At 40.0% G+C, this 26840-nt stretch overlaps 3 protein-coding genes across 10 annotated transcripts; 1 reads left to right on the top strand and 2 right to left on the bottom strand.

The window, feature by feature from the left end:
• Positions 1 to 241: 241 nt before the first annotated feature.
• On the bottom strand, positions 242 to 8177 carry cdc16 (cell division cycle 16 homolog (S. cerevisiae)). The gene is made up of 18 exons (XM_026946782.3): positions 7951 to 8177; positions 7447 to 7501; positions 7182 to 7279; positions 6938 to 6976; positions 6184 to 6324; positions 5431 to 5590; positions 5190 to 5284; positions 4938 to 5071; positions 3916 to 3995; positions 3784 to 3833; positions 3615 to 3688; positions 2771 to 2896; positions 2504 to 2656; positions 2336 to 2399; positions 1945 to 2006; positions 1001 to 1136; positions 798 to 888; positions 242 to 708 (listed from the first exon to the last, which is right to left on the bottom strand). The coding sequence occupies exons 1-18, from the start codon at positions 7996 to 7998 to the stop codon at positions 479 to 481; spliced, it is 1836 nt and encodes a 611-aa protein (XP_026802583.1). The 5' UTR covers positions 7999 to 8177; the 3' UTR covers positions 242 to 478.
• Positions 8178 to 10143: 1966 nt separating this feature from the next.
• dcun1d2a (DCN1, defective in cullin neddylation 1, domain containing 2a) lies at positions 10144 to 14117 on the bottom strand. 5 transcript variants are annotated; one of them, XM_026946176.3, is made up of 7 exons: positions 14007 to 14117; positions 12866 to 13082; positions 12534 to 12702; positions 12050 to 12180; positions 11869 to 11951; positions 11616 to 11712; positions 10144 to 11064 (listed from the first exon to the last, which is right to left on the bottom strand). In XM_026946176.3, the coding sequence occupies exons 1-7, from the start codon at positions 14046 to 14048 to the stop codon at positions 10985 to 10987; spliced, it is 819 nt and encodes a 272-aa protein (XP_026801977.1). In that variant the 5' UTR covers positions 14049 to 14117; the 3' UTR covers positions 10144 to 10984. The 5 variants fall into 5 exon arrangements, with proteins under 5 accessions (XP_026801977.1, XP_026801998.1, XP_053090238.1 ...); XM_026946197.3 differs by lacking the exon at positions 14007 to 14117 and adding an exon at positions 13857 to 13993; XM_053234263.1 differs by lacking the exon at positions 14007 to 14117 and adding an exon at positions 13347 to 13366 and having other exon boundaries at positions 11869 to 11952; positions 12117 to 12180.
• A 1378-nt stretch (positions 14118 to 15495) lies between these two features.
• Positions 15496 to 26418, top strand: tfdp1a (transcription factor Dp-1, a). 4 transcript variants are annotated; one of them, XM_026913166.3, is made up of 12 exons: positions 15496 to 15650; positions 17838 to 17939; positions 18047 to 18113; positions 18291 to 18394; positions 18919 to 19040; positions 19284 to 19449; positions 20009 to 20155; positions 22191 to 22259; positions 22353 to 22504; positions 22701 to 22867; positions 24989 to 25067; positions 25264 to 26418. In XM_026913166.3, the coding sequence occupies exons 2-12, from the start codon at positions 17928 to 17930 to the stop codon at positions 25400 to 25402; spliced, it is 1224 nt and encodes a 407-aa protein (XP_026768967.1). In that variant the 5' UTR covers positions 15496 to 15650; positions 17838 to 17927; the 3' UTR covers positions 25403 to 26418. The 4 variants fall into 4 exon arrangements, with proteins under 4 accessions (XP_026768967.1, XP_026768970.1, XP_026768968.1 ...); XM_026913169.3 differs by having other exon boundaries at positions 15501 to 15650; positions 17855 to 17939; XM_026913167.3 differs by lacking the exon at positions 15496 to 15650 and adding an exon at positions 15662 to 16469.
• Positions 26419 to 26840: the final 422 nt, after the last annotated feature.

The raw sequence follows: 26840 nt of genomic DNA, 5'->3' as shown, positions 1-26840 counted from the left end.
CACAAAAACTGCACACAGACATCAACCTGAGCTCAGGATCAAAGCCAGAGCTGTGAACAGTATCTGCTGCGCCATTGTGCCACCATGCATCAACTTGCAAGCAGAGAATTCTTCTGTCTGTAACAATCCAATGTTTCTATTAATAGGCGTAAGTACGAGATGATTCTTAAGAATGCAAAAACAAAGCAAAACAAAAGAAAAAACAAAACAAAATAAATAAAAAAACACCAATGACAATGTATAAAAATATTGACACAGGGTTTATTGTAGGAAGTGTTTTTTTTCCCTTTGAAACCCTTTTGCATTCAGCTCAGCATATTTATTTGTAGTAAAAATCCACATGGGTGCAAAATACAAAGTCACCATAGATATTGATGGTTCACGTGAGGTCTTCCTCAGAGCAGCTCGGTCATTTGCAAATACTTATTTCTTGCTATTTTCTCCAGAACCCATCAGCACTCAGGTTCAAGCACATTCATCACGTGCTGGTGTCAGACATGGAGGTCTCTAGCATCATGTCACTCTCGCGCAAGTCACATTCTAAGAGGAAGCGCTGGAAGGCTTCGGCAGGCGGCGTCTCCAGGGACATGACGCTGCTCTCCTCCAGAGGCTGCGTCTGATTCTCGCTCTCTTCGGCTGGAGTGCTGAGTATCTTCTTTAAGGCTGTTGTGCTGGGGATCATCTTTACTTTGTCCTTGATATCTGTTCCTGTGTCAGAGAAAAACCATTAGGTCTGAGCACATTGGTACACAATAAGCAACAGTTCTTGTCTCATGTAGTGAGAGGAGTTAACTTACCTATATATGCATCAGAGTCACCAATATACATCTCAATGCAGTGGCCAAGCATCGTAACAGAAAATGTGTCATCCCTTTTCAGACCAAGGGCCTGCAAATTAATAAAAATAACTATAATAATAATTGATAACACTTATGCTCACTGAAAATATTAAACTAATGACAAGAGCATTTGCAACTAAAAGGGCAGCTGGATCACCTACAGTGTGAAAATAGTCAATGGCACTTTCAAAGTCCCCCATAAGGCTGTGCACATAGCCGATAGCTGAGTAGGTGGACGCATGCTGGGGAACAAGGACTAGAGCCTGTCGATGGTATTCCAGAGCCTGCTCATACTTCCTGTAATAATAATAATAATAATAATAATAATAATGACATTTTAGGAATTAGCAACTACATCATTTATACACTGAACAGAATATATAGGCATGAGTGAATACATTGTTGACAAGTATTCATTTATCCTTTTTTTTTTTTTTTTTTTTTTTTTTAAAAAAAAAGAGAAAAGAGAATGAGGTGAAAGTATTTATTTTATAACAGAACAATGATATCAGTCTACCTTTCTGCAAAAAAACCTCAGAACACCTCATTCCAAAATAAACACTTGGAGAAAATGTGAAGAGCATGGTCTTCAAGTATGAATGGCAAGTGGAAATGAATAATTCATTGTGCACTATAATGACAATATAGACTATTTATGCAGTACAATACACTATTTATGCAGAGAGACAGGAGGAGGACTAGAGAAGCAGAGAGAATAAACAGCAGAAAAGAGATTCAGTGTGCCCAATGCTTCTGAAAGCTCTTCATTAAACACTAGCACTTTGGATAATTTTCGAAGCCTATCCTTTTCAGGTAATTTCCTAGTTAGAGCAGCTCTGTATGCGGTGCTTAGAGATAATGCAGCCTATTGATAAGATATTTTGCAAAATAAGAGCAGCACCACTCTAAGGGTTTGTAAACACAGTTGAATTAGCAGTGATGAAGTAATTATGCATTACTGAGACAATATAGAGGGAAAAAAAAACCAGATTTTCCAGTAGATATTTTAACGGCTGTTTAGGGATAACATAGAAGGACACAAAAAAAAAAAAAAAAAAAAAAAAAACCCAACACACTGACATCGCAGCTTTGGCATTTAACTTACTTTAGCTTTCGACACACATGACCTAGATTGTTTAACAATGGCTCCCATTTGTCCACTGTGACCTAGAGAAAAGAGGAAATATGTTTAATTAACGACAGGGTCCAATATTTACACCATAGTACACTTTTCAAACAAAGTTATAGTTAGAGAAAATCAACATTAACCCTTACATTTATTCATAGGGATGACACTTTTAACCAAAGTGACTTACAAGTGAGATAGGATAAAACTGAGCAGTTGATGGTTAAGAGTCTTGTTCAAAGGGCTCAATGGTGGCAGTTTGTCAGGATTTTCACCAGCAGCCTTAACCACTGAGCCACGACTGCCCAAAAAAAAAATGTCATTTCAACAATCCAGACAAAATTCTCTCACAGAATGACTGGGTAAATACCTCATTGCCAATAGCCTTGATCTTCTCCAATGCATCTATAAACAACTTCTCTGCCGTCTTCCAGCTGAAACAGTACAACTGGTAAGTCAGCAGTGTCATAGCCATACAACAGACATAAACACCATGCAACTTGATAAACTTAATGTGTCTGTAACAAAGCCCACTTACTCTCCATTCTGGAAGGCCACCACGGCAACCTCATGGATGACGAACGGATCCTCTGGAGCGATGCTCAGAGCCTGGCTAAAAAAGCGCTCTGCTAGCTTTGGGTTGTTGGTGAGGCCGTACTCCAGACCGATATACAGCATGGGTAAGTGACATCTTGTAGGGGAACAGTCAATATACACATGCTTGTTTTGCAAATTAGCATATAATGGGAATTATACTGTGCATTGTAATAACCTGAAACGTGTCTATAATTGCAGGTGTACTTACCCTTTCATTAGCTGGGCGGCTGTGAAGTAAGCTGCCATGGCCTGGTCATGCTCACTTTCCACTGCAAATGAATGACCATATGCGATCCACGCTGGCCCGTATGTGCGCTCCAGTGTAGTGGCCTTACTACAACCCAAACAAAACATCACACTGACTAACAGCTCATCAGGACTTTTGATTATCAGCACTTTCACACTAGCTAGAATTAAGGGCAGAGCTGTAGCACAGTGACGATACATCCGCATTCGGCATGCGCCACTGTACAGCATGCTTGGACTCACAGTGCTGAAACTCTGGTTAAATCAATGCCTATCTGCTGCATTAAATGCAAGTCAAACCTGATTCTAAAAACACTTCAGAAATGCATCGGGTGTATGTGATTCAGTGACTGACTCCAAATCATGAAATGCATCACCCAATGTAGAGACCTACAAATATTTTGAAAAAAGAAAAGTTGAAGAAGTGTGAAGACAAAAGAGACTAAGTACATGTATATCCTTAGCAGAGATAAGCCTGTTCGAGTTCTTTTGAAAGTTCTTGCTTAACATTATAGATTTTCAATATTTGGAAAAACCTTTTTTATTTTTAATATAATGTTATCATCTAAATCTAATAGTGCTCAAATTTAATAATTTGGAAGCCATTTTGTTTCCTAGAAATGCCATATTCTACTTTCAGAGCATAGGTTACTGGTGTTGGTCAATAAAATAGATCTGTTTGGGGGTTTTTTTTGTGTGTGTTTTTTTTTTTTTAAACGAATAGCCTTAATTTACGGCAAATCAAGGGCTCACATACATGCTGAAGTGGCCCAGGTAGAATCTGAGTTTGACACCCTTGATCTTACCTAAGGTACCGCCGTGCATGTTCATTTTTATGCCCAACCATCAGATAGTAACATCCAACAGCAAACCATGAGACCTAGACAACAAATAGAATGCAGAAAATTACGAAGTAGAAAACAAATGAACAGTGTACTGCATGCATGAATGACATCATTCAAAGACTGCACTCACTGGGTTATTGGGGTATAAATCCACCAGCTTATGAGAGAGGTAAAACAATTCTGCAGAGATAAAAGGAAATTAAACTTAGGATATGAAAGATTTTCATGCAGAAGAGTAAAATGAGGTAATTCACTGTCCTACCATTTGCTTTACTCAGCTCCACTAGGGTTCCAATGTGCACTGGTAAACAATTAGCATGAAATGGGTCTTTGACCATTACCCTGGGTATAAACACAGGATAAACACTCAGTGAACATGATTTAAAAAAAAAAAAAAAAAAAAAAAAAAAAAAAAAAAAGGTAAAACACACTCATAAAGCAGTGCACAGAAATTAAGCTCCACACATAATTTCACACTTGTTTATCAGATCATTTGTGATTTTTGTGGTAGAGGGGTATGAGCCCTTGACTGCACAAATGAAGATTACAGTTCCTTTTCTAGGAGATTTTATGTTTTGTTGATTGCTACTAGGCTTCGAATCAATCTAAGATGTACCCGATGAAGCGGGTAAGTAAGTAAGCAAATAAATAAACGGTCAATTATATTTTTATTGCCTTTGTCATTATCAATCATTGCTGCCCACTGCAGGTACTTAAGTACTCTGTGGCCATCCCTAATGTTGTGCCAGTCAAATTAACATGTTCACCACACAGAATTGGCCAGTAAATCAGATTAGAAAATATGTGATCCAGTCTGATACCAATCCAGCATTTCAAACCAGTATTGTGTCGGGGCACTAATTTAAACAATAACCTTTAAAGTGTTTAGGTGATGTCATTATGCAACACAAGAATCCAGAATACTGCCAGACTTTCTGGCATAATGTTTTCTGGCATAAACATAAATGTTTATTGGATGCAAAGGGAGGGGGGGGGACTGCTGTTTACTTGATGGCAGCATTGTATTTGAAATCTCCAGAAGCTAACCAATCATTTCTAAATAGCTTGAGCATGTGAGACATTTTTAGACAAGTGATTTGTTGCACAATAGTAATTATTCATATCAAAGAAGTGTCCCTTTATAAAACTGGAGTTAAAGACACACAAACATAAAATATGCTTTCATTGGTTTGAATAACTAAAATGTCTACTAATTTTGACAGGAGACATGACATAAAACAACCCTTATAGAAAGGACTGACAGACTAAATAAAGCTTACTTACATAGACGTGAGCGTGTAGCACATCTTAAAGTCACAGTTGTAATAATGTCGCTCTGCGAGAGAGACGACTACATCCAAGTTGTCCTGAAGACCATTCACTATGTCGGGTACCACTATTTCACTAGGCTTGTTATACTGTCAGAGTGATGCAGAGAAATATGTGAATCAGTATTCAGTAACTGGAATGTTTTTGTTCAAACCGATGAAATAAACATGAAAATAACATCAAAAAGAAAATGAAAAACTTTTTCACCTTCTTTAACTTATTTTCATAAAGAAAGCGTAGCAGCTCCTCTTCCTCCTCAGTACATTGTTGGCTAAAAGGAAGGGAATCCAAGAAATCTCTTTCTGCAGTGGCAGGACAGAAGGAAAAATGATTTCACACCATTGAAATGTTTCTATGGCTGAGTGATATAAATACAAAAGGATTATTACACCGCAGCCAGCTTAAAAATATAAAAATATAAAATGTGATTAGCGAGAGTCTGTCTCACCCTCTTGAGCAGTTAGCATGTGATGGGATGTTAAAAGGTCAAAGGCTTCAAAGCAGTAGACGTCTAGTTTCAAGGCCTCTTTGTAGCTGGATGTGGCTAGAGGTCTGTTGTCCATAGCATCATAGATCTTTCCCCGTAGGAGGCAGATAGAACTGCTGATCTGAGAGAGAAAACTACAGGGAGTCAGAACCACTGAAGCTCCTAAGGCCTTCAAATATTAATCATTTTAGCTCCGGTGTTATTGAGTCCGCTGCCATGGAGACAGGTTACTGTGAGCAATAAAAGCCAAACCGAATACAAAATTAAAAAAAAAACAAAAAAACGTTTAATTGTAATGCTTTCTTATTATTCATTATTTAACATTTACAGAAGCAGTCTCAGGTGTCAGTGCATTGTAACAGTCAGTAAATTTTGTGGCACTGGAAAGTATTCAGGACAGAGGTTTCTTGGTACCATACTCGTTTTTTAGTTTCAATTTCTTATTAATTTCAAGAGAATGAAAGCTTCAGATAACAGGAACTAACTTTTTTTTGTTGTTGTTTCACAATCTTAAATATAACCGTAAGTGGTTAAAAAGTATGACATGTTCTTTAATAAATAAAAGCAGGAATTTTTTGCTAATTGATGTGGTATAAGAAGAATAAAACCCCAACACTGATCATTTTCCTACAACAACAGACCCTATTGTGTTTTATTCTTTACATACTATACACTGCAGCTTCAAATGTTCATAAGAGGAGGAGAGGAGCTTACAGATGCTGGTGACATTTCCCATTCTTTGGCGGTTTCTCTGGTGCCACTCTCCTCCTTTAGACCCTTATCCAGTAACTTTTTACTTGCTGGTTCTTCTATGTCCAGTATGTCAAGGGCCTGCTGGTACTCTTTGGCAGCATACTGTAAGGAAAAAAATGAGCAAGTTAGTGAGAAAGTGAACATTGAGCTATGTATTGACTCACCCTGATACTGATACTTGCTTGACCAAATATGTAATATCTAATAACTGAAATTGGACAACATGTACACTATATGGCCAAAGGTTTGCGGACACCTGACCATCACACTGATATGTGCTTGTTGAACATCCCATTCCATATTTAGTCTCCCTTTGCTTTCCCTCCACTCTTCTGGAAAGGATTTCCACTAGATTTTGGACCATGACTGTGGGGATTTCTGCTCATTCAGCTACAAGAGCATTAGTGAGGTCAGGCACTGATGTCAGGTGAGGAGGCCTGGGCTGCAGTCAGTGTTCCAGTTCATCCCAAAGGTGTTCAGTGGGGTTGCGGTCAGGGCTCATGAAATAAAGGACCTTGCTTTGTGCACAGGAGCATTGTGCTGTTGGAACAGGTTCGGGCATCTTAGCTCCAGAGAAGGGAAATTATAAATGTTACAGCATACAGCGAACTTTGTGGCAACAGCTGAAAGGCTCACATATGGATGTGATGGACAGGTGTCCGTATACTTTTGGCCATATAGTGTATGTTCAGTCTAAATATCTTGTCATACTCACATGGCACCTTGCAGCAAGATACTGGCAGGCTCCATATAACTATGAAACAAAAACATAACACAAATTTCAGATGTGATGGACATATGACAACTTATGCCTTAAGCATTATACTGACAGCGATAACTGTTTAAGGTGTATGCCAGCCATAAATAACATTACAGCCAATAGGGTTGGTCATTTTGACAAACTGATTTAACCGGCTGGTGGCAAAATCAACACATAAACCACAAGTAACAGCTCTTACCTTGTCAAGTTTGCGAGATCTTAGAGCATGAGAGGCTCGGTGGTACTGGGATGTAAGATAAAGGCACTGTGCTAGCCAGTAAATATCTTGAGGATCCTCTGATAAGAATAAACACGAAAATGGAGTTAGCATCCTACAGGTTCAACTAATCTGTAGGTTTGCCTTGGCTGTAGGTTAATGGAGCATAGTGGTTAATGTAGCTTAATACCAAATAATAATAATAATAATAATAATAATAATAATAATAAAAAGGCAGGACACTCACCATGTGATAAAGACGCTACTTTGTCAGCCCAAAAGAGAGCACTTTGATATTGTTGCTGCAAAATAATAATAAACACATTTAAACTTTAATGTAGTTGAATTCTGGGGAGAAAAAATGTCTAAAAGTATGTTTAGACATCTCAGAGCAACAATATGTAGTTATTGTTTTCAGTAATGTTATGAAACTAAACTACACATTGATGCATAAATGAACTAAACAGTTATCGCGTTGCTAAATAAACTGAAGTTTGAGCAACGCCTTAGCAATCTAGCTGGCCACACAAATGCTAGCTGGCTTCAAAGATGTTTATCTGTTTGAAAAAGAACCCATGATGAACTTCGTGTTTAGATACATTTGTTTGTAGGTTGCAATCATTCTCAGCATCCTTGTAACATCTGACAACCTTTATTAAACGTGCTACCTACACAAGTCAACTACTAGCTAGCAGCTTAGCTGTCTTAGCGGCTAAAAGAGGAGATATCCAGCCATCTAAGCTTCTTTTACCTGATCGATGTAGTGCCGCACACGCTTCCGGAGTCTGTCTAGATTCATGGCGATTGTTGGGTTTCTTAAACACAACAAAGTGACATTCTAGTGCTTTACGTTGTTGAGAATGAAAATGTACCACTCTCTTAGCGGTTAGCTAAGTTTAGCTCCTCAAATAAAGACTAAAACCCGCGGTTAGCATAAACTTGGTGTAACGCCGACAAATTCCCCAGAAACATCAATACTTCAGGAAAAGGTCCTATCTATAAATATACACTCGATTAGTACAAAAAAAGTTCATAAATCAGAAACGGTCTGTTGTTTTTCAGTTATAATGATTAAAATGTCACATTATTTTTTACTGACAAACCTTTATTTGTAAATATTTCGTCAAAGGTAACTTTTAGACTTTTAGGCCTCATGAATTAGTCCTATCGGCTTGTTATGCTACTAAGAGGATGAGTTAAGGACAGAGTTTGGTTTTTGGGCAACTGTTTTTACTCAGCGTGATCACTCAGTAGACAATGTTATGAATGTAAAAACCAAATTAATTGTAAACATAGTAAACCGACGGGTCCAGTTTTCTTCACTACACTGAGTGGGGAGCCAGCAGTTAAAGTTATAAACTGTACAGGCAGAAATAATGCTGATGCCATTTCACTTAATGCGTTTTATACTTGTAGTTGGCCGTCAAAATTTTGGTGACGAACCACAATGTGGGTTTAACAGGTTACTGCTACAGTTGTATTGCTTCCATCTACTGGTGAAGTTGTGTTATGATTTGTTTCAGAGAGAAGTATTATTTATGTTCTAAGAATGTACACAATATGGCCAAATGTCACTGGCACTAAGGGGCCCAAACATGTTCCATCATGATAATACTCCAAGGTCTATGAAGACATGGTTTGTCAAGGTTGATGTGTTAGAACTTGAGTCTCCTACACAGAGCCCTGACCTCAACCCCACTGAACACCTTTGGGATGAACTGGAACGCTGATTGCATTGCTTTGGTCATATAGTGCACAAACTATGACCCTTTCTTTCTATATTTCAGACACCTGCATGTAAGGGGAGTATTTCACTCAGCAAAGAACACTGGTCTGGTCAGGCCTTTTTTACATTTCTAAAGATACAGTACTGTGCAAAAGTCTTAGGCCACCTATTTTTTTTTTCTAGTAAACTTTGTTATAGATTTTATTTTATGACTTCTACATTATCGAGTCAGTACAAAAACATTTTAGATTTCCAAACATTAGTTTTCCAGCACAAAATTAAATTTTACAGAAAAATGTTTGTATGTCAGTAAAGAAAGCAGCATATTACATAAGAGACACTTTTCAGACAAGAAAACATAATGAAGGTTGCTGGGTTTTGCTGCAAAAATAAGCAGCAAGTGTGACAGTCAAAGTCTCCAGAAGAACTGTGGCTGCTTCTGCAAGATGCTCAGTAACACTTACAGCTCATTTCCTTATAAAACTCACAAATTGTACCTGAGACTACTATTTTTTTAAAGCGAAGGATCGTCACACCAAATATTGACTTTGTTTCATTTATTACTGTCTACTGAACTTCATAGTATTTTTTTTATGTAGAAACATTTAATTTTATTATTTTTGAAGGCATCTTTGCTCTACAGCATTTCTTTACATGCACAGTAGTGTATATGTGTAGGCAAAATCATTCCTTCCTTCCTTTCTTACTTCAACTTCAGGGTCCAGGCTGTGGTGGATCCAGGAGCACGTGGTATGAGGTCGGAATACACTCTGGACACAATATTGGTCCATCTCAGGGCACCATGCATACACATACTTGCACATAATTGTAATTTGGTGTAGCCAATCCACCTACTAGCATGTTTTGTGAGGTGGGAGGAAACCAGAGAACCCTGAAGAATCCCCAGTGGACAAACTCCACACACAACAGTAACACAAGCTCAGGACCCTGCAGCTATAAGGTGGTAACGCTACCTGCTGCGCTGGTCACTCAAAAGCACCACTCTAACATTGGTCTTCAATACTTTAATACTAAGAAACCTGCAAACAGGCATATTGTCCAGAAGACATTTAAACAAATAACGACATATTTATTACAGCTAATTCTTATTGTCTAAATCTTGTTGTCTCCTATGTAAAATGGCACATAGGGCATAAAATAAGCAGTCTTTCTGAATACCAACTGTGTGAAGTACTAAAAAGAAAAGGAATCCAGATATACTTAGAGGCAATAATTTATTTTATAACATAATCCTGGCATCTGGTAAACAAAATTGAGAAACACTGAATGGCATTCTTTCACAACAGAGTCTGCAAGACAGCAGACATTAGTGTATTATGTGGTCAAAAATGAAATCATATTATTGATGCATTGACGAGTTAATTAGTTCATTTACACAATTTATCCTCCACACATATTAATAAATGGTTCTTTTATACTTTATAAAATATTGTTTATTTATAATATTTATTTCTGTACATACCGCTACAGTATTTTACAATGGCAACAAGTGTGCTGGTGGCATGAGCTGCATGTTGCTCTGTCCATGGGGCTCTGGTTTTAAAAGTGCATCTGATCTACTCATCTTGTCAAGTCCTACAGGAGGTACGCATGCTGGAAAAAGGACTCTTGAACCACATTTCGTCTCGTACTCTTCTAGTTTTCTATGATTTGTGTACGTGAATGGGGGAAGTGTGCAAGTGTGTAATTGTCTGCAATGAGAATGAGGTACGGGATTTGCAGAGATCCTCCAGAATCCCTCAGGGTCTCTGGACAGGATTAGTTTGCCAGCAGCAGCAGCAGCTGACATTGTGCATGTGACAGCTCTAAAAGAAATCTTGAGTATCGGACCTTCACCTGCTTTTTTTTCTTCTTTGTATTGCTTGAAGGTTTGAGTCCCTTCTATCCCCCTTTCTCTTCATCAAGCCCGCCGGGTTCAAGTGTTTCTCCATGTTTTCCTTTTTGTATGTGTTTCATACAAGTCTTTTTTTTAAAAAAAAAAGCTGAAGTCAGTGAGGCAACACAGGCCCATAGTGTCAAACTGCCACCATCAACAGATCTATACACTTTTGTGCTTTGATCCAGTCACGATTGGCCGAGCAAATTCCACAAAGTCATCTATTAGGACTGGCCACGCTCCTAAAATAAAGATGTTCGTCAACCATGTGACAAGTTCACAATGTTCAAGAGATTACTCTCAGCTTTCTTAAAATTATTTTTCAAAATCTAAATTAAAAACAACCTAGCATGTCCACCATTAAATCGAACCAGAATTATCTTAACATGGAAATTGTAATAACCCTCATGTTGTCTTGATATGGCTTTTACTTGCTCAGTGTTTGGGCTCCCAAAGACCCCAATATTGTGTTCATAAAATAATGATAAACTTCCCCTCATTTTATTTTCTTCATTTTTACTAATAAAAGTAGTCTTTTATTAGTCAGAATTTTGCCAAAATTATGTCACTACCCCAAATAATGAACTATATCATGGTTTATGTTGTATAAATGGGTATATTAACAGTTACAGACTCCAAACATAATTCATTTCAGAGTACTTTTGAAATATAATATCGAGTCAAAGGTTCTCATATTAATAAATGTCATTGAGGGTCAAGATGAATTAATGTTAACTGTTTTGGAGTCGTGAAAGAGGGTCTGAAGAGTCCAGGGTTAAACAACCATGCTCACCTTCCTCATCATAGTTTGACATGTCATCTGCAATCATGTTGCCAAAATCTAGAAGCAAGTTCCAGGTATCCCTGGGAATAGATCTCTTATGGTGTTCCTGTTTAGAGGGAAAAACTCAGGGTATTTCTGCTGCAGATTTCCTCAGCAGTGAAACTGCTCATTCTTTCAAAAAGTTTTTTTTTTTTTAACAGTTGATTTCCTTGAAATGCTACTTTGTTAGGCACAAAAAATTATCTAAAATCCAAAAACTTACCAATAAAAATGTATTCCAGAGGTCAAGAAACTTGAAACGGCCTGTCAGAACTAGGTTCCAGTAAGCGACTGCCATCTCCAAATCTAAAATCCAAAGCAAACAGCAAATAAATTTATTTATCTTGGTCATATGTATAAATAACAGTTGCATTTTTTATTCTATGCCCCATCTCTACCATTACCTAAACCTTTCTGCCCAGGATTCTTTGCAAAATTAAATGTAAACTGGTAGAAGTCCTTAAACTTTCCACTGTCTTTCAGTTCCTGTTCCAAGCGAGGAAGCAGACTGCGGAGTTTCTCTGGACTGTCACATCTACAGGCAAGTAGAAAGAAGCCATGTTTTTCTCAAATCCAACTAAAAGCATCTTCAGTAAACAAAAATGTAATGCTTTATATGACATTTTATCCCAAAGGAACATGAGTCATCACAATGCAACTGTGCTGGAATTTTTGTGCTTTGACACAACAACTCCTGGACATGTACACAACAAAAACAGTTTTCGCAACACAAACTAGCATCACCATCTATATTTTTGTCTGATGCACTAGTTACTGAATCTGATGGTGTCTTAGAGTGAAATATCCATTTAAAGAGATAAAACAATAATGATGCTGGCTATAGTGTTTGTGGGGGTCAGAAGACCATTTGATTACATTGAAACACACCCTAGTTCAGTCATGCCATCAAGGAACTCCTTTTTGCTGAACTCGCATTGTGTTGCTGCTCGGAACTTCCATGCTACTACCAGAACGCTTATGCTGGCCGGATCCAGGTTGAGGTCATCGCAAAACTGTTGGATACCATCAATCCCAATCTTATTCTCATCCTGAGGATCTGAGAGGAACAATATTTTACATTTAGGCTTATATAAACATAGAATATTTACTTGTATTAAGCAACATCATGCATAGCCCTTGCCACATACCAGTCGTACTCGGGAGAGGTAAACATACAGGCCCCTACTCACAGGATATGCAACTAGAACTTGTGAACTTGCCTTTGTATCTGTTGTAGAGCTGCTCCAGCTTCTTTCGGTCTACTGAGGTTTTCATGGATTCCTTGAAGTACAGATCCGGGTTTTGGAAGTAGTTGTCAGTGGCCACCTCTAGTTTCCAGTCATTCTGAGTGAGACAGTACACAGCTGTCTTCTCCCCTGCTTGTGTGAAGGACATGAACTGTCGTACTTTGTCCTTCTGCGAAGATTTCAGCTTATGCTGAACAGGCACAGAGGAGAAGCTCTCAGTCACACACGTCGACACACGGAGCAGGACAGTCAACAGTGTGTACAAACAGAGACAAGCAAGAAACAAAAATACCCACATCAAGAAACTCAGAGACGCCGGACAGTTAGGAGACGTATGAAAGACATAAACAGGAACTGGTGTTAATAAGACCCCAGGGTTATCATCAAAACACACAAGTTAAAACAGACATGAAGCAAGCGTAAAGATTTGTTAGTTTCCTATCAGAAGACATACACTGAAGTGTGACAGGCTTGCTAAAGCAGCATGTGGTGGTAATATGAGCTGACAGACCCCTGAGCCCGGGGCACCCAACTGCAAAAAAAAAAAAAAACTGTTCTGCAGCCATATAATATTTATTATACATTTAACTGCAGAACAAAATATTAGGTAAGACTATTTCCACAATACATGAGACAGGGATAAAAACGACAACCTGATGGTTTAGGTGTAGACATGCACTACTACAGTAAAACAGAGTTATATGCTGTAGAACAGTTAACAGGGTTCTTCAGCTGGTCTGGTTGACGACTGCGGAAACAGCACTACATTTCTGGAGTATCGCTCACTTTTCCCCTTCACAACACCACGCGCAAGTAGGACTGGTTTAAGTCTACCGAAACCCAACAGCCTGGCTGTCGTCGCTGACCAACCTCTGAAACGAGTGGAGTTAGCTAGTGTACACTACACGCCAAAAAGGGAAAGGTACGTGCAGGGCGACAGCGGACTCCAATATCAACAACTGACCTTCCTGCTCACAACAGATCTGCACTAATGTTTGGAGGAGGCTGACGAAAACTCGTTTGAGTGGCGCTACAACTACACGCCTCGGACACCCTCTGTTTCCGCTCACAGCGGCGGCAAATATGAGCGTTTTGTCATTTCCAAATCACCTACCATTTTTATCACCCGCTGTTTGACCAAATTGTTAGTCCCCATATACGGCTGCGCGTGAACATCAGGGGGAATGCGCCAGAGGAGCACCGCGCATGCGCACTGAATCTCCAGCTTGCCGGGAATTGTAGTTTTTAAACCCGAATGTCGCACTACAAGATCTGAAATACAAGCATTACATCTATTAGGATTTAGTGGAGTATTACAAGGTAGCTGAGTTAGTATCCTATGTCCCAAAAACGTGCAAAATGTGCAGTGTGTACTTTTATCACATGCTCCATCTGTTCCTGTGTGTATATGTATGTATGTGTATGTATGTGTATTTGTCTTGAAATGTTTGTTTAGCTAATAATTCGTGTCTTTGTAGCTAGTGCCTTAGCTGGTTGCTCCTTTTCTTTCTCGCACATTATCCATATCAACTTATTTTGTGAAATAAATCAAACAGGAATTATTTGCTTATTTGTTTGTATTTGTTATTAATTCAGTGTTCATAATAATATCAGAAAACTCAGGCTGTGCCTTGGCGCTGCTGAATAGCAGCATGATGACACACACTGAACTCTGTACAAGTTGAAACGAGGATATGTGGCTGAGTGGTGATTAGCTGGAAAGTGTTATCTTTCTTTCACAGGCTGTATGTATCACACTGTGCTGTCATTCCCTTTTTACAAACAAACCACAAAGAATTGCATGTCACAGAGTTATTTTAAATGATTCTATAATGTAATCTGTTTTGAGAACACAATGTGAGGAAAGTCAGGGAATGTTAAAACTGGACAATTCATTTTTCTGTTGTTTGTTATGGTGACAAGACTTTATTCATCACACACCATTCCAGTCACTGTGTTGTTGTTGTTGTTGTTTACTGTATGTACTGTAAGTTCGTTCCACACTGCAGTGCTTGCAGCTGTTACAGCTGTTGTGTTGTATTTATTATGTTGTATGTAGTAGGTCTACTTGTACTGTGTGTACAGATTGTGTTGTATCGTGTCTATTTGTCTGTAAGTTTTCCTAATTCGCACTACATGTCTGGTGACTATTTTGTACCACACTGCTGCCACTTTTCTGTAATATATTGCATCAAGGCCTTGGAGAAGGCTGTTTCTTTTTACTGTTTACTTGTATATGGCTAGAATCACAAATAACCATCTCTTTTCTTCTCTTCTATACTTTAATGAAAACTTGCTATGGTGCTGCATTTTTAAAATATCATGTATACTTTTGATACCCAAACTGCATATCCTACGGTATTTTAACTATGAATTAATGATCTCAGGTTTGTCACTGAATGTCGGTTTTCCGCTTTTAAATAGAGCAAAATGTCTTTAACTTCTTGGACTTTTGCTGTTAGTTTGTTGGATTTGCAGACACGTGGGTGGAGCCTGACAATAGTCATCCAATAAAAGATTCCTACCATCGGAAATGTATATTATTAACCAATCATATGGCGCTGAAGGCGTGGCCTCGGGGAAACCGATTCCGCAGCGTCACATGTGCTGCTGTCCAATCAGCTGTGGCGTGTGGTGGACACCGCCAAGCTCAGTTTTCGCTCGGACCGGAGAGGGAGTAGTTTGTACACCAGTTACGCTTTGGTTCATTCAGGGCTACTGGTACAACACAGAGGACAAAGCGTGAATGCAGTCAACTGTAAGCTACTTCACACCGGGTTTAGCATTAGCACAAATTGATGTACATTTACTTCTGGAATTGAGCCACATTGGCATGTAGGCTCACTTAGGTAGAGCGTGTTATCTTTCATCAGCATTAGCTGGTAAGCTAAACGGCTAGCTGCGTTTGCCAGTTAGCTCACTGCTGGCTAGTTAGCTGTCGCCAGCTTCAGAGAGAATAAGCACAGTCGTTTGCGTCGCTGGCTAGCTCTCCTGACTTCCATGAAGACAGTCTGAACAGGCTCCAGGACGCCCTGTTTATCGCTATATAACCAACTAAAAAAAGAGATAACTAGTTGCACCAGTGTGTTGTTATTGTTAGTATTATTTTTTACAGGTACAGGATGTTAAAACGGCACCAGGGATCAGTGTCTTGAACATGATCTGACCAGATCTGATGGATTTCCAGCTCATTCTCTCCGTCTTCTATCACGCTGGCTAATCAACAATAGAGATGTTAATATCCGTCCAGTTCTCTGCGAGGTTCACGTCGTCGTGTTTGCACCCGTTTGATTTAACGGATGTCTAACTGAAATGTATAAATGAGGAGGATCAGTGGTTGATCATCAGGCCTGTGACACATGAACAGTCGAGAAATACCACTTGGCTTAGCATGTAAAAATGGCTGACCTAGCAAAAGCACGGGGCTGAGACATTTTTTTGCTTCTTTGCTTTCCTGATACAGCTCACCCGTGCAAATATGAACTGCTATTTGGTTAAGGAAACATAGTTATTCTCGGACAGTTTAGTTTCGTCGACCTTCATATGGTCTACATTTACAGTATTTGGCTGCTCCGAGGTAAGTAACGTTCGCTACCAGAAACAGACTGAAGGCGAGCACAAGGCATTTCTTTAACTTTCCTTACAAATACCAGTGACACTAGCTCTAAATAATGCTTTTTTCCCCTCTTCCCGAGTCTAATATGTACAAATTAGTGTTGATTGTCGATAAGCAGCTGCTGTCTTGCTGACTGGTTCGCATCCATTTTGTTGATGCAAGTTAGCTAGCTGTGGAGAAATAAAGAGGTCAGAGACAGGAGTGAACTGTTCATCTGTGTGGGGGGAAAAACTTTTGGCCGATCGATTGCTGGAGCAAGATTTTAGTATAATTGTAAACTTTTATATGAATAGTAATTGGATTATTGTTTCCTGTTTTGAGAGGGGCTTTCAGACCTCCTCTTCCTCTATTCTTAAAGCTAAGCTAGCTAGTGAGCTATGCCAACAAAACCCCAGGACCCAAGAAGGTAGGGTGCTCAAGACAGTGTTCAGGCGTTAAGTTCACTGCAAAGTTTGCCTAGTTCACTTTCTAATGGCCGATCAATCACCGATCTATCACCGATCTGTCCACTGAGCTTGGCTTTGGGCAGCGGGGTTCTGCTTTGGAGCGGATGACCGACAGCGAGCGCGTTTTGTGTGCATTTAAATGAGGCTTTCGCTGCAAAACAACGTGTTTCCAGAGCAGCTAGCTGGCCGGCTAACTCTGCTAGCATGCTCCACATTGTACCTCCTGTCTGGCCCTGGTTGTTGACGGTTTTTCCCCTCTAGATCAGGTTGGAACAAAGATGCATAATATCGTTATTAGCTCGCATCTTGCACCTCATCAGTATGTTCACAGACGTTTAAAACTTGGGAAAGTGCCCCCCCAAAAAAACCTAGGGCTACGAGAGGCACTTTATTTGTTTGCAAAACAAATGATCACGAACAAGCAGAACTTAGTCATATCGATTGGTCTGAGTAACTTTTAGCTAACTGTGCACGCGCAGAGCAATGGAAAATAATTCGAGCATGTGCTCTTGTACACTGCACTGCTGCTTGGATTAAGTGCCTGGATTAAGTCGGTGAAGCAAATAGTTTCTATTATTATTTTTGCTTACTGAAAGTCATAAATATTGCAGGTCGGATTTTTTGCGCGTTTGTGATATGAATAGAGCTCAGTCGTGTTCGTGCACAAGTTAATGGCAGAAGTCCTGAAAGCAAACCGCGGCCTACTGTAATGCAGCCCCCTCGTTTGGAGACCAGCTAGAAGTTGCAAGGCCAAATGGGTTTCATGATGCATGCACTCAGCCCAACCCAACCCAACCCATATAATATCATTTTCATAAGAAATACCAGTCTTTGTTGATTTAACCAAGCTGTCTTTACTGATGATGTACTTTTGTGCCAAAAGCACTGTTTCTTTCGCAGGAGTACATTGGTGTGAACATTCAGCGCTGCTTCTCTGGTTAGACCCAGCCTTTGCTCCTCTTCCCCAAGGATCATGGCCAAAGATGTGAGTGTTTAATTTCTGCTTTTGGTTGCACGTGTAAGACTTCCATCATTGCTGGGAAACAGCAGTGTAACAGTGGTGGTCATCAGTCTGTTCCTTCCTCCCAACAGGCTGGTCTGATTGAGGCCAATGGGGAGTTGAAGGTTTTCATTGACCAGAATCTGAGTCCAGGTAAAGGTAAGGAACACGACAGACTCTATTGCGAGACACGCTTTTTAAAAATAATGGTGCTTATAGTTGTAAGTGGTTTGTTTGTTGTATGGGCTACATTGTTTTCTGGTCTTCCATGCTTGGAAAGGTGGTGAGTAAAATGGATTTCTGACTTTCTTTTTTCCCCCCAATTTTTTCTTTTAGGAGTTTTGTCTTTAGTGACTGTACATCCACAGTCAGTTGCAGTAGGAAAACAACTTTTGCCAAAAACCCTGGGCCCTTCAAATGTCAACATTGCTCCTCAGATGGTAAGTTCAGGATAGGACAATGGTCATATGCAAAAATACATAAAGCCACATTGCACCTATCTTAGTTCCTGCTTATAATGCTGGCTTTGGGATTGCTAAGGGATACACTGACCCTACTTCTTCCACTTTCAAAGCGATGTCGATATGAGAGTACTGAGTATCGGCTGATGGTGATTGGAGGGAGTCACCTCTGTATCTAAATTTTGTTGACATGTTATGTAAGATATAAGAGATGTGATGTCTGCAGGATTTGTTGTTCACCTGCAAGATATTGGGTCAATCGATATAACACACATTCTGATGTCAAAGCTGAGCCCACACCAGTGTATTGTTTCAGAACAGTATTGACCCTGGTACCAATACTCAATATATGATGGGTAAATCCCTGTAAGTTTAAGTTCTTCAAAAGCAGTCCGGCATTCTGAGGAACTTTTGTATCATAATGGAATAAGCTGGCTGTTTCTGAAAGCATCTTTTTGTCAGGCAGCCATTTTGAACTTTAAGATGTTCTGTATGCTGTCCAGGTCATTGGGACACCTCAGAGGCCAAGTGGGTCCAACGTGCTCCTAATGAACAGTCCTCACACACCCAGCTCTCAGTTCATCACTCAGAGCCAACCTCCTGATGCCTCTCCGTGGTCCTCAGGGTGAGTCGGCATCAAAGCCGTCTTGTTTGCATTTATTAAATTCAATTATTAAACCATGATTGATGTGCTTCTGTTACATTGGGTCCCTTGAATTAGTTATGTCATGAAAAAGAATGGTAAATTGTCATCATATAAAAACAAGCTACTGTAATGCTTGTGGCAGTACTGTTGTACAGGAAATTCCTCACCGTGTTATTTTTATGTCGTGTTAATGAAGTTGCCGTGTTAATGCTGTGTCCACAGGAAAAGAAGTAAGAAGGGGGAAAAGAACGGGAAAGGTCTGAGGCATTTTTCTATGAAGGTGTGTGAGAAGGTACAGAAAAAGGGTGTTACCACATACAATGAAGTAGCAGATGAGCTGGTGGCCGAATTCAGCTCTGGTGACAACCACATCTCCCCAAATGATGCGGTGAGATTTTTAATGTGACTTCATTGAGACCGACGTACCATAATTAGTCTGCTATTTTCTCTCACCTCCCAAAAAGAGACCAGTAGGTGGGCTGGCTACTCTGTATTGCCTTGGGTATGAATAAGTGTGTGAACGTATGCGTGATGCCTTGCAATGGACTGGCGTCCCATCCAGGACGTATTCCTGCCTCACGCCCAGTGTTCCTGAGATTTGCTCTGGCTCCGCCACCACCCTCACTGTACTCTTGATGACTGTTTTTTTTTTTTTCATTGACATTTCCTACTATACTATATGTAATTCATAAAAATACAGGTTTTCCTGAACTGAAATGTATTTATTTAGCATGTGTCTCAACCACAAGTTAAGTACTAGTTAAGTACTAAAGTCTGGTTCACCCCCAAAATGTAAAAATTCCATTCCAGCTGTGGCATAGACGATTTGTCAGCTGGTAATTTGCTATGGCACGTATTTGTCCAACAACTTGATCAAAGCATGCATTTCACTGTCTGAGGAAATCACACTATTTTAATTCCTAATACTCTACTCTTTTCCTCTCCAGCAAGTATATGATCAGAAGAATATTCGGCGGCGTGTATATGACGCTCTCAATGTGCTGATGGCCATGAACATAATTTCAAAGGAGAAGAAGGAGATCAAGTGGATTGGGCTTCCCACCAACTCAGCCCAGGAATGCCAGAATCTGGAGGTGGGTGATTTTGTTCTGTAGAGTCTTGTCTCAGCCAAGCATTTGGTCTCATAACCCATCCAGCATGTTCTTCAGGCAGCAGCCGACCAGTGCTTTAACTCAGGATGGACTGGTCACAGTTTACCCCACAAGCACTTTCCACAAATGTAACCAGTAGACAGTGTAACAGTTGCTTGATTCTTTATCTTTGCTGTCACAAAATACACTATGCGGCCAAAAGTTTGTGGACACCTGACTACCACACCCTTATGTGGGTCTTCCCCAGATTGTTGTCACAAAGTCGGAAGCACACAATTGTATAAGATGTCTTTGTATGCTGTACCTTTACAATTTCTCTTCAGTGGAACTGAGGGGCCCAAACATGTTCCAGCATGACAACACCCCTGCTCACAATGCAAGGTCCATTAAGACATACACCGATTAACCATAACATTAAAAACCATTGACAGGTGAATTGAATAACATTGATTGTAATGAGATAATGGCACCTGTCAAGGGGTGGGATATATTAGGCAGAAAGTGAACATTCAGTTCTCAAAGATGTGTTGGACGCAGGAAATGGGTAAGCGTAAGGATCTGAGTGACTTTGACAAGGGCCATTTGTGATGGCTAGACGACTGCGTCAGAGCATCTCCAAAACGGCAGGTCTTATGGTGTGTTCAGGGTGTGCAGTGGTTAGTAACTACCAAAAGTGGTCCAAGGAAGGACAACTGGTAAACCCGGCGACAGGGTCATGGGTGCCCGAGGCTCACTCATGCGCATGGGGAGAGAAGGTTAGCCCATGTGGTCTGATCCCACAGAAGAGCTACTGTAGCACAAATTGCTGAAAAGGTTACTGCTGGCTATGATAAAAAGGTGTCAGAACACACAGTTCATCGCAGCTTGCTGTGTATGGGGCTGCGTTGCCGCAGACCGGTCAGAGTGCCCGTGCTGACCCCTGTCCACTGCCGAAAGTGCCTACAATGGGCACGTGAGCATTAGAACTGGACCATGGAGCAATGGAAGAAGATGGCCTGGTCTGATCAATCACATTTTCTTTTATATCATGTGGACAGCTAGGCAGTGTTCTGCTGGGAAACCTTGGGTCCTGGCATTCATGTGGATGTTACTTTGACACACACCACCTACCTAAACATTGTTGCAGACCAAGTACACCCCTTCATGGCAACGGTATTCCCTAATAGCAGTGGCCTCTTTCAGCAGGATAATGTGCACTGCTGCACTGCTGCACTGCAAAAATTGTTCAGGAATGGTTTGAGGAACAAGACAAAGAGTTCAAGGTGTTGATTTGGCCTCCCAATTCCCCAGATCTCAATCTGATTGAGCATCTGTGGGGAGGCCCCACCTCGCAACTTATAGGACTTGAAGGATCTGCTGCTAACGTCTTGGTGCCAGATACCACAGCACACCTTTAGAGGTCTTGTGAATTCCATGCCTTGACGGGTCACAGCTGTTTTGGTGGCACAAAGGGGGACCCACACAATATTAGGCAGATGGTTTTAATATTATGGCTGATCATTGTAGTTGGCTAAGGTTGGAGTGGGAGAATGTGAGTGACCTACACAGAGCCCTGACTTCAACCCCACTGAGCACCTTTGGGATGAACTGGAACGTCATTTGTCATTTGTCTGAATGCATGAAGTGAAATGATGGAAATAAAAAATACTACACTTACATTCTTGTTTTACTGCTTCTGAATACAGAAATCCAAGCAGATAATAAAGTCTGATTTGCTTAAGATAAATATTAATATGTGAATTCTGACAAACAGTACTTCCTTAATATAGAACCTGCTGACTTCCTTCTGGAGGTTCTGTATTAAAATTACCCTTAATATTGAGTGCTACTTGGCAGGACTAGACTAAAATATGATCACAAGGACAACAAAACATCAGAACAAGTTATCCACCAATCAGTACAGGACGTACTGAATATGTCTGTTTAAACACATTTGAGTCAACTTTGCATGAAATGAAAATTGAGCTGTTGAAGGTGGTTGCTGCCCTGCAGTTGACAGAGCTTTTTTCTCTTCCAGGTGGAGAGGCAAAGACGTCTAGAGAGAATCAAGCAAAAACAGTCACAACTCCAAGAACTCATTTTACAGGTAACTTGTGAACTCTGGAACTTGGTCATGTCTGTTTAGATAATTGTGATTATTCTTCAAACTAATGCACTATACTTTCAAATGTGTGTTTAGCAAATTGCGTTTAAGAACCTTGTGCAGCGTAACCGCCAAACAGAACAGCAAACAAACAGACCACCACCAGAAAATTCAGTCATTCACCTGCCCTTTATCATCATAAACACCAGCAAGAAAACTGTCATTGACTGCAGCATCTCCAATGACAAGTAAACACTAATGTTCTGTTTCCACCTCAGTTAAAATGTTTTGGCTGTATTCATTTACTTGCTTTAAATAAATAATTACTCCACATTTAGTTCCATTAGTGAGACATGTTTATTGTTGGTTTAAATGATTTGTTTGTTACCTTAACTTCCTCCTCTACTACTATCTTACATTTCTCTCTCCTGTACTACCATGCAGGTTTGAGTACCTCTTCAACTTTGACAGCATGTTTGAGATCCATGATGATATTGAGGTATTGAAGCGCATGGGCATGGCATGTGGCCTAGAGGTTGGCAAGTGCTCTGCTGAAGACCTCAAAGTTGCCAGGAGCCTGGTGCCTAAAGCACTGGAGCCTTATGTCACAGGTCAGTAGCCCATAACTTTGTATGCACTGAGCTTGATGAGATATAACTTTTTGTCATTAATTTGTTATAGGTTAGTACTACTATAACAAATTACTTGTTTGTGTCTAACATGGTGATGTGAAATCATTAGGGGGCCAAGCACTGAAGGTGCTTAGGCACCGTATTGTTATTCTACCTCTTCTTCTTCTTCTTCTTCTTCTTCTTCTTCTGGCTAGGGTCTCCATGGCAGCTTATAGAACTGTCTGGTAAAAAGTTGTGAAATTTGGCATACTGATTGGGGAGGGTCTAAGGAACATTCTGAACAAATTTGGGCAGAGTGCTGCCAGCGCTGTAGTGCCACCATTAGGTCAAATTTTGGTCTGATTTGGAAGTACATTTATGGTCATAACATTTGAACAGTGTGTCCAAAAGCCAGTAAAAGCCAGGCATCTCTGGATTCCCTGGGTCGAGACGACTTCAGTGCACCCTATGGTGTTGATATCCGCCATCCTGGATTTTGTCAAAACAGTTTTATTTTGCTACTCCTCCTACAAAGTTTGTCCAATCATCACCAAATTTGGTACACATTATCTTCAGAGTAATCCTCACAGAAGTTATCAAAAGAATTTTGATTACTCCAAATGGTTTGCCCATAATGAGCCAATGAATCTGACTGCAACGCTGCCAAACAGGAAGTGAGGCTGTAGCTCAGCATCGTCTTTGTGCCCTGACACAAATGTTGGTAGGCATCTTCAGGACCATGGCCTGAGGCTATGCAGCACATTTTGTGATAGTGCCACCTACTGGTCAAAAGTAACAATAACATGCTAAAAAATGCTTACATCTAACTGCCATTTTTGCTACTCCTCCAAATTTTGTCCAATCTTCACCAAATTTGGCTGTTGACCTGTCTGAACAAAAGTTGTCAAAGGAATTTTGATATTCAAAACTGTTCTCCTGTAACACGCTGACAAATGCGTTTCCTGACTGTGCCACCTTGGGGTCAAGAACTGTAACAATTTTTTTTTTTTTTTTTTTTTTCCTCCTTATGTCATTTGAAGAAATTGTGCGAAATTCAGTTCTTTTTTCCTATAATTACCTGGGGTATGCTGAAGTGAACGCACACCAAGATCTGAAATTCAAGTGTACATCCTGTTGACCATCTTGGATTTTGTCAAAAACTTCTTTTTTTGCTACTCCTCCTACAAATTATGTCCAATAAACACCATATTTGGCATACATTATATTCAGACCAACCTGGACAAAAGTTATCAAAAGAATGTTGATCTTCCAGACGGTTTGCCTGTAATGTGCCAACAAATCTGACAGTGAAGCCGCCAAACAGGAAGTGAGGCTGTATCTCAGCAACGACCTTGCACACTGGCACAAATCTTGGTAGGCATCTTCAAGGACCATGCCCTGAGGCTATACAACAAATTTTGTGCCAATGTCACTTTACTGGGTCAAAAGTTAGAATAACATGCCAAAAATGCTTCCATCTAACTGCCATTTTTGCTACTCTTCCTCCAAATGTTGTCCAGTCTTCACCAAATTTGGCTTACATCATATTGAGACCTGTGTGAAGAAAAGTTATCAAAGGAGCTTTGATATTCAAAACTGTTCTCCCATACTGGACTGGCAAATGTATCAGACAGGATGATAGGCTGTGTCTCAGTAAGGCATTTGCATATTGTCATGAGACCTGATCTTAAGATCCTCGCCCTAATGTCCGCAAAAGTTTAATGACTGCGCCACCTATGGTCTAAAACTGTGACAACTTATAATTTAATTTTAAAACTTGTGCTAATTTCACAGTCCTACATTCCTATGCTTCCCTAGGGTAAGCTGAAGTGAATGTTCATCAGTGTCTGAATTTCAAGAGCACTTCCTGTTTGCCAATTTAAAATTCACTGAATCTTGAAACTTGCTGCTTTAATTATATATTTATTTAGTACATTTTTGTAGACCTTTGAATGCTTTGCAGCTGCCAAATGTGCTGTGCAAGTGAAGAGAATTATTTATTGAAGCATTATAATGTGTAGAAAAGATTTTAGTTGACAGCATTTTGCTAAAATATTCACTGTGCAGGCCAAGCAGTGGGATGGTGTTGAGTATCTCAAATGATTTTCTTTTGTATTGCAGAAATGGCACAGGGTCCAATCAGTAACGTCTACATGACAGGGACTTCATCTGCCAATGGGAGTCGCTATCATATCAGCAGGTGGGTCAGATTTTCTGCTTCATGGAATATCTGTGGAAATAGCAGCCAATAGACGTGTGACTTCCTGGCAAGTGCTTTTATTCATGGATTGCCGAACTCTGTGAATGTTTAGACTGAGTGGCTGCGTGTTTTAGAACCTGTGCAGGTAGTACTTGAAGGTTAATGTTTTTATCTGCTGCTCTTCTTCTGTCCTTAGTGAAAGTGGAGCAGATGGAACAATGGCCTCCAGCTCCAATGACTCACACTACAGTGGTTCTCGGGTCGAAACCCCAGTTTCTTACATGGACGATGACGACGACGATGATGACTATGATGAAAATGACGAAGATGACTAACCCTCTCAGGCCACACTTCCTCCAACAGCTATATTCGTGGGGTTTATTGTATACACACAAGCTTCCTCTCCCCGTCTGCTACTAGCACACCTTTAATTTCCCTCTCTCTCTTTTTATCTTGAAGGGCATTGAGAAGCATGGGCTTTAAAGAGGTGTGTTGATTTCATCCAGCCCTTTCTGCTGTATGGCTTAGGCTGTTAAATCACAGCACCGTGCTAGTGCGGATATTTGGTCCTGATAGCTCTAGTTTTCAACAAAAAAAAAAAAAAAAAAAAAAAAAAGGGACTTTTATGGGACTTTGAAGTTGCAGCACTATGCCGTCCAGCATCTGCTGGAATTAGCATGACTTACAAAAGAACCCCCTCTCAGCCAGACACCAACCTGCTGTTGGAGAATGCGTAGTGTGACCTCTGTATAACATAGTTAGGCTATCTGCTTTTGAACAATTGTTTATTTTTTTTTAACGTGCTGGCGTATTCTGAAGATTCAGATGGCTGCCACCTCCTAGACTGTAGGCGCAAAGAATCAGCACAGCCAGCTTACCATTTCGCCCCGTCGGGGCAAGTCTTTGGATGTATGGACACTTTTTGTAAGATTGGAGGAATTAATGGCTTTTTTTTTTTTTTTTTTTTTTTGTAGATTTCGTGTGTGTGTGTGTGTGTGTGTGTGTGTGTGTGTGTGTGTGTGTGTGTGTGTTTGGTTTCCTGTTATTCTGTGGGCAGCTGTTGTAGGGAGCTCTGTTGAACAGCCATTTTTTTTTGTTGTTTGAGCTTTAGAGGTGAACCTCTCCTGTTGTTCCCTCTTTGTGTTTTACAACTGACAGTCATCAGGAAATCAGAGAAACTTTATTATCCACTGAAATTTATAGGAAATCAAACCTCTAAAGATTAGTTTCTCATTTCCTCTCCAGGTCAGTAACACTACGGAGTATGTATGATTATTATCCCAGTATGAGGTATATATATATATATATATTTTTTGGACTCCCCTGGAAAATGTTAAAAAAAAAAAAAGAACTGTTGTACTGACTCCACAAAAATAACTTTTCTGTAATCTAATATAAGTTTGGAATTAAAATATAATGTTTTAAAAACATTGAACTCAAGGTGTTTATTGGTGACATTAATGTAATATTACTAATTACAATAAACCTTTTATATATATTTTTCTATGCGTGTATTGGTTCTGGTGTCTATTCAAGGAGAAATGCTTTTTGAATAATTCCCTAGTCAGGAAATCTAGTTGCCAAAGCATGGGTCATTTTCAAAAACATTTCTGTGTATACTGTAATGTAGCTAGCAGCATAGAAATATGAAATGATGCCTGTTATCAGTCTTTGTCATGTCTAAGAAGGCTTGGAGGCCCACATCCGGTCATGCTGTGAACATCCAGCCATTGCGCCCCCCAGCCACCAAGCTGGTTGTTTTACTGCATATCC

This window comes from Pangasianodon hypophthalmus, chromosome 5 (genome assembly GCF_027358585.1).
Source record: "Pangasianodon hypophthalmus isolate fPanHyp1 chromosome 5, fPanHyp1.pri, whole genome shotgun sequence".
NCBI lineage: Eukaryota > Metazoa > Chordata > Actinopteri > Siluriformes > Pangasiidae > Pangasianodon > Pangasianodon hypophthalmus.
The sequence above is the reverse complement of the archived record's forward strand: the minus strand, read 5'-3'. Positions and strand labels throughout refer to the sequence as shown.

Excerpts from the sequence above, each read along its gene's own strand:
- dcun1d2a (XM_053234262.1), bottom strand. The coding sequence starts at position 13,190 with ATGTGGGTATTTTTGTTTCTTGCTTGTCTCTGTTTGTACACACTGTTG. Across the intron at positions 12,703-12,865 it reads GCTCTACAACAGATACAAAG|ATCCTCAGGATGAGAATAAG; the intron begins GCAAGTTCACAA and ends TGTTCCTCTCAG. Across the intron at positions 11,065-11,615 it reads GTCAAACTATGATGAGGAAG|GAGCGTGGCCAGTCCTAATA; the intron begins GTGAGCATGGTT and ends TCTTTATTTTAG.
- cdc16 (XM_026946782.3), bottom strand. The coding sequence starts at position 7,998 with ATGAATCTAGACAGACTCCGGAAGCGTGTGCGGCACTACATCGATCAG. Across the intron at positions 6,325-6,937 it reads ATCTTGCTGCAAGGTGCCAT|TATGCTGCCAAAGAGTACCA; the intron begins GTGAGTATGACA and ends TTTTCCTTACAG. Across the intron at positions 709-797 it reads TGACTCTGATGCATATATAG|GAACAGATATCAAGGACAAA; the intron begins GTAAGTTAACTC and ends TCTCTGACACAG.
- tfdp1a (XM_026913166.3), top strand. Across the intron at positions 22,505-22,700 it reads TGCAGCATCTCCAATGACAA|GTTTGAGTACCTCTTCAACT; the intron begins GTAAACACTAAT and ends ACTACCATGCAG. Across the intron at positions 25,068-25,263 it reads AGTCGCTATCATATCAGCAG|TGAAAGTGGAGCAGATGGAA; the intron begins GTGGGTCAGATT and ends TTCTGTCCTTAG.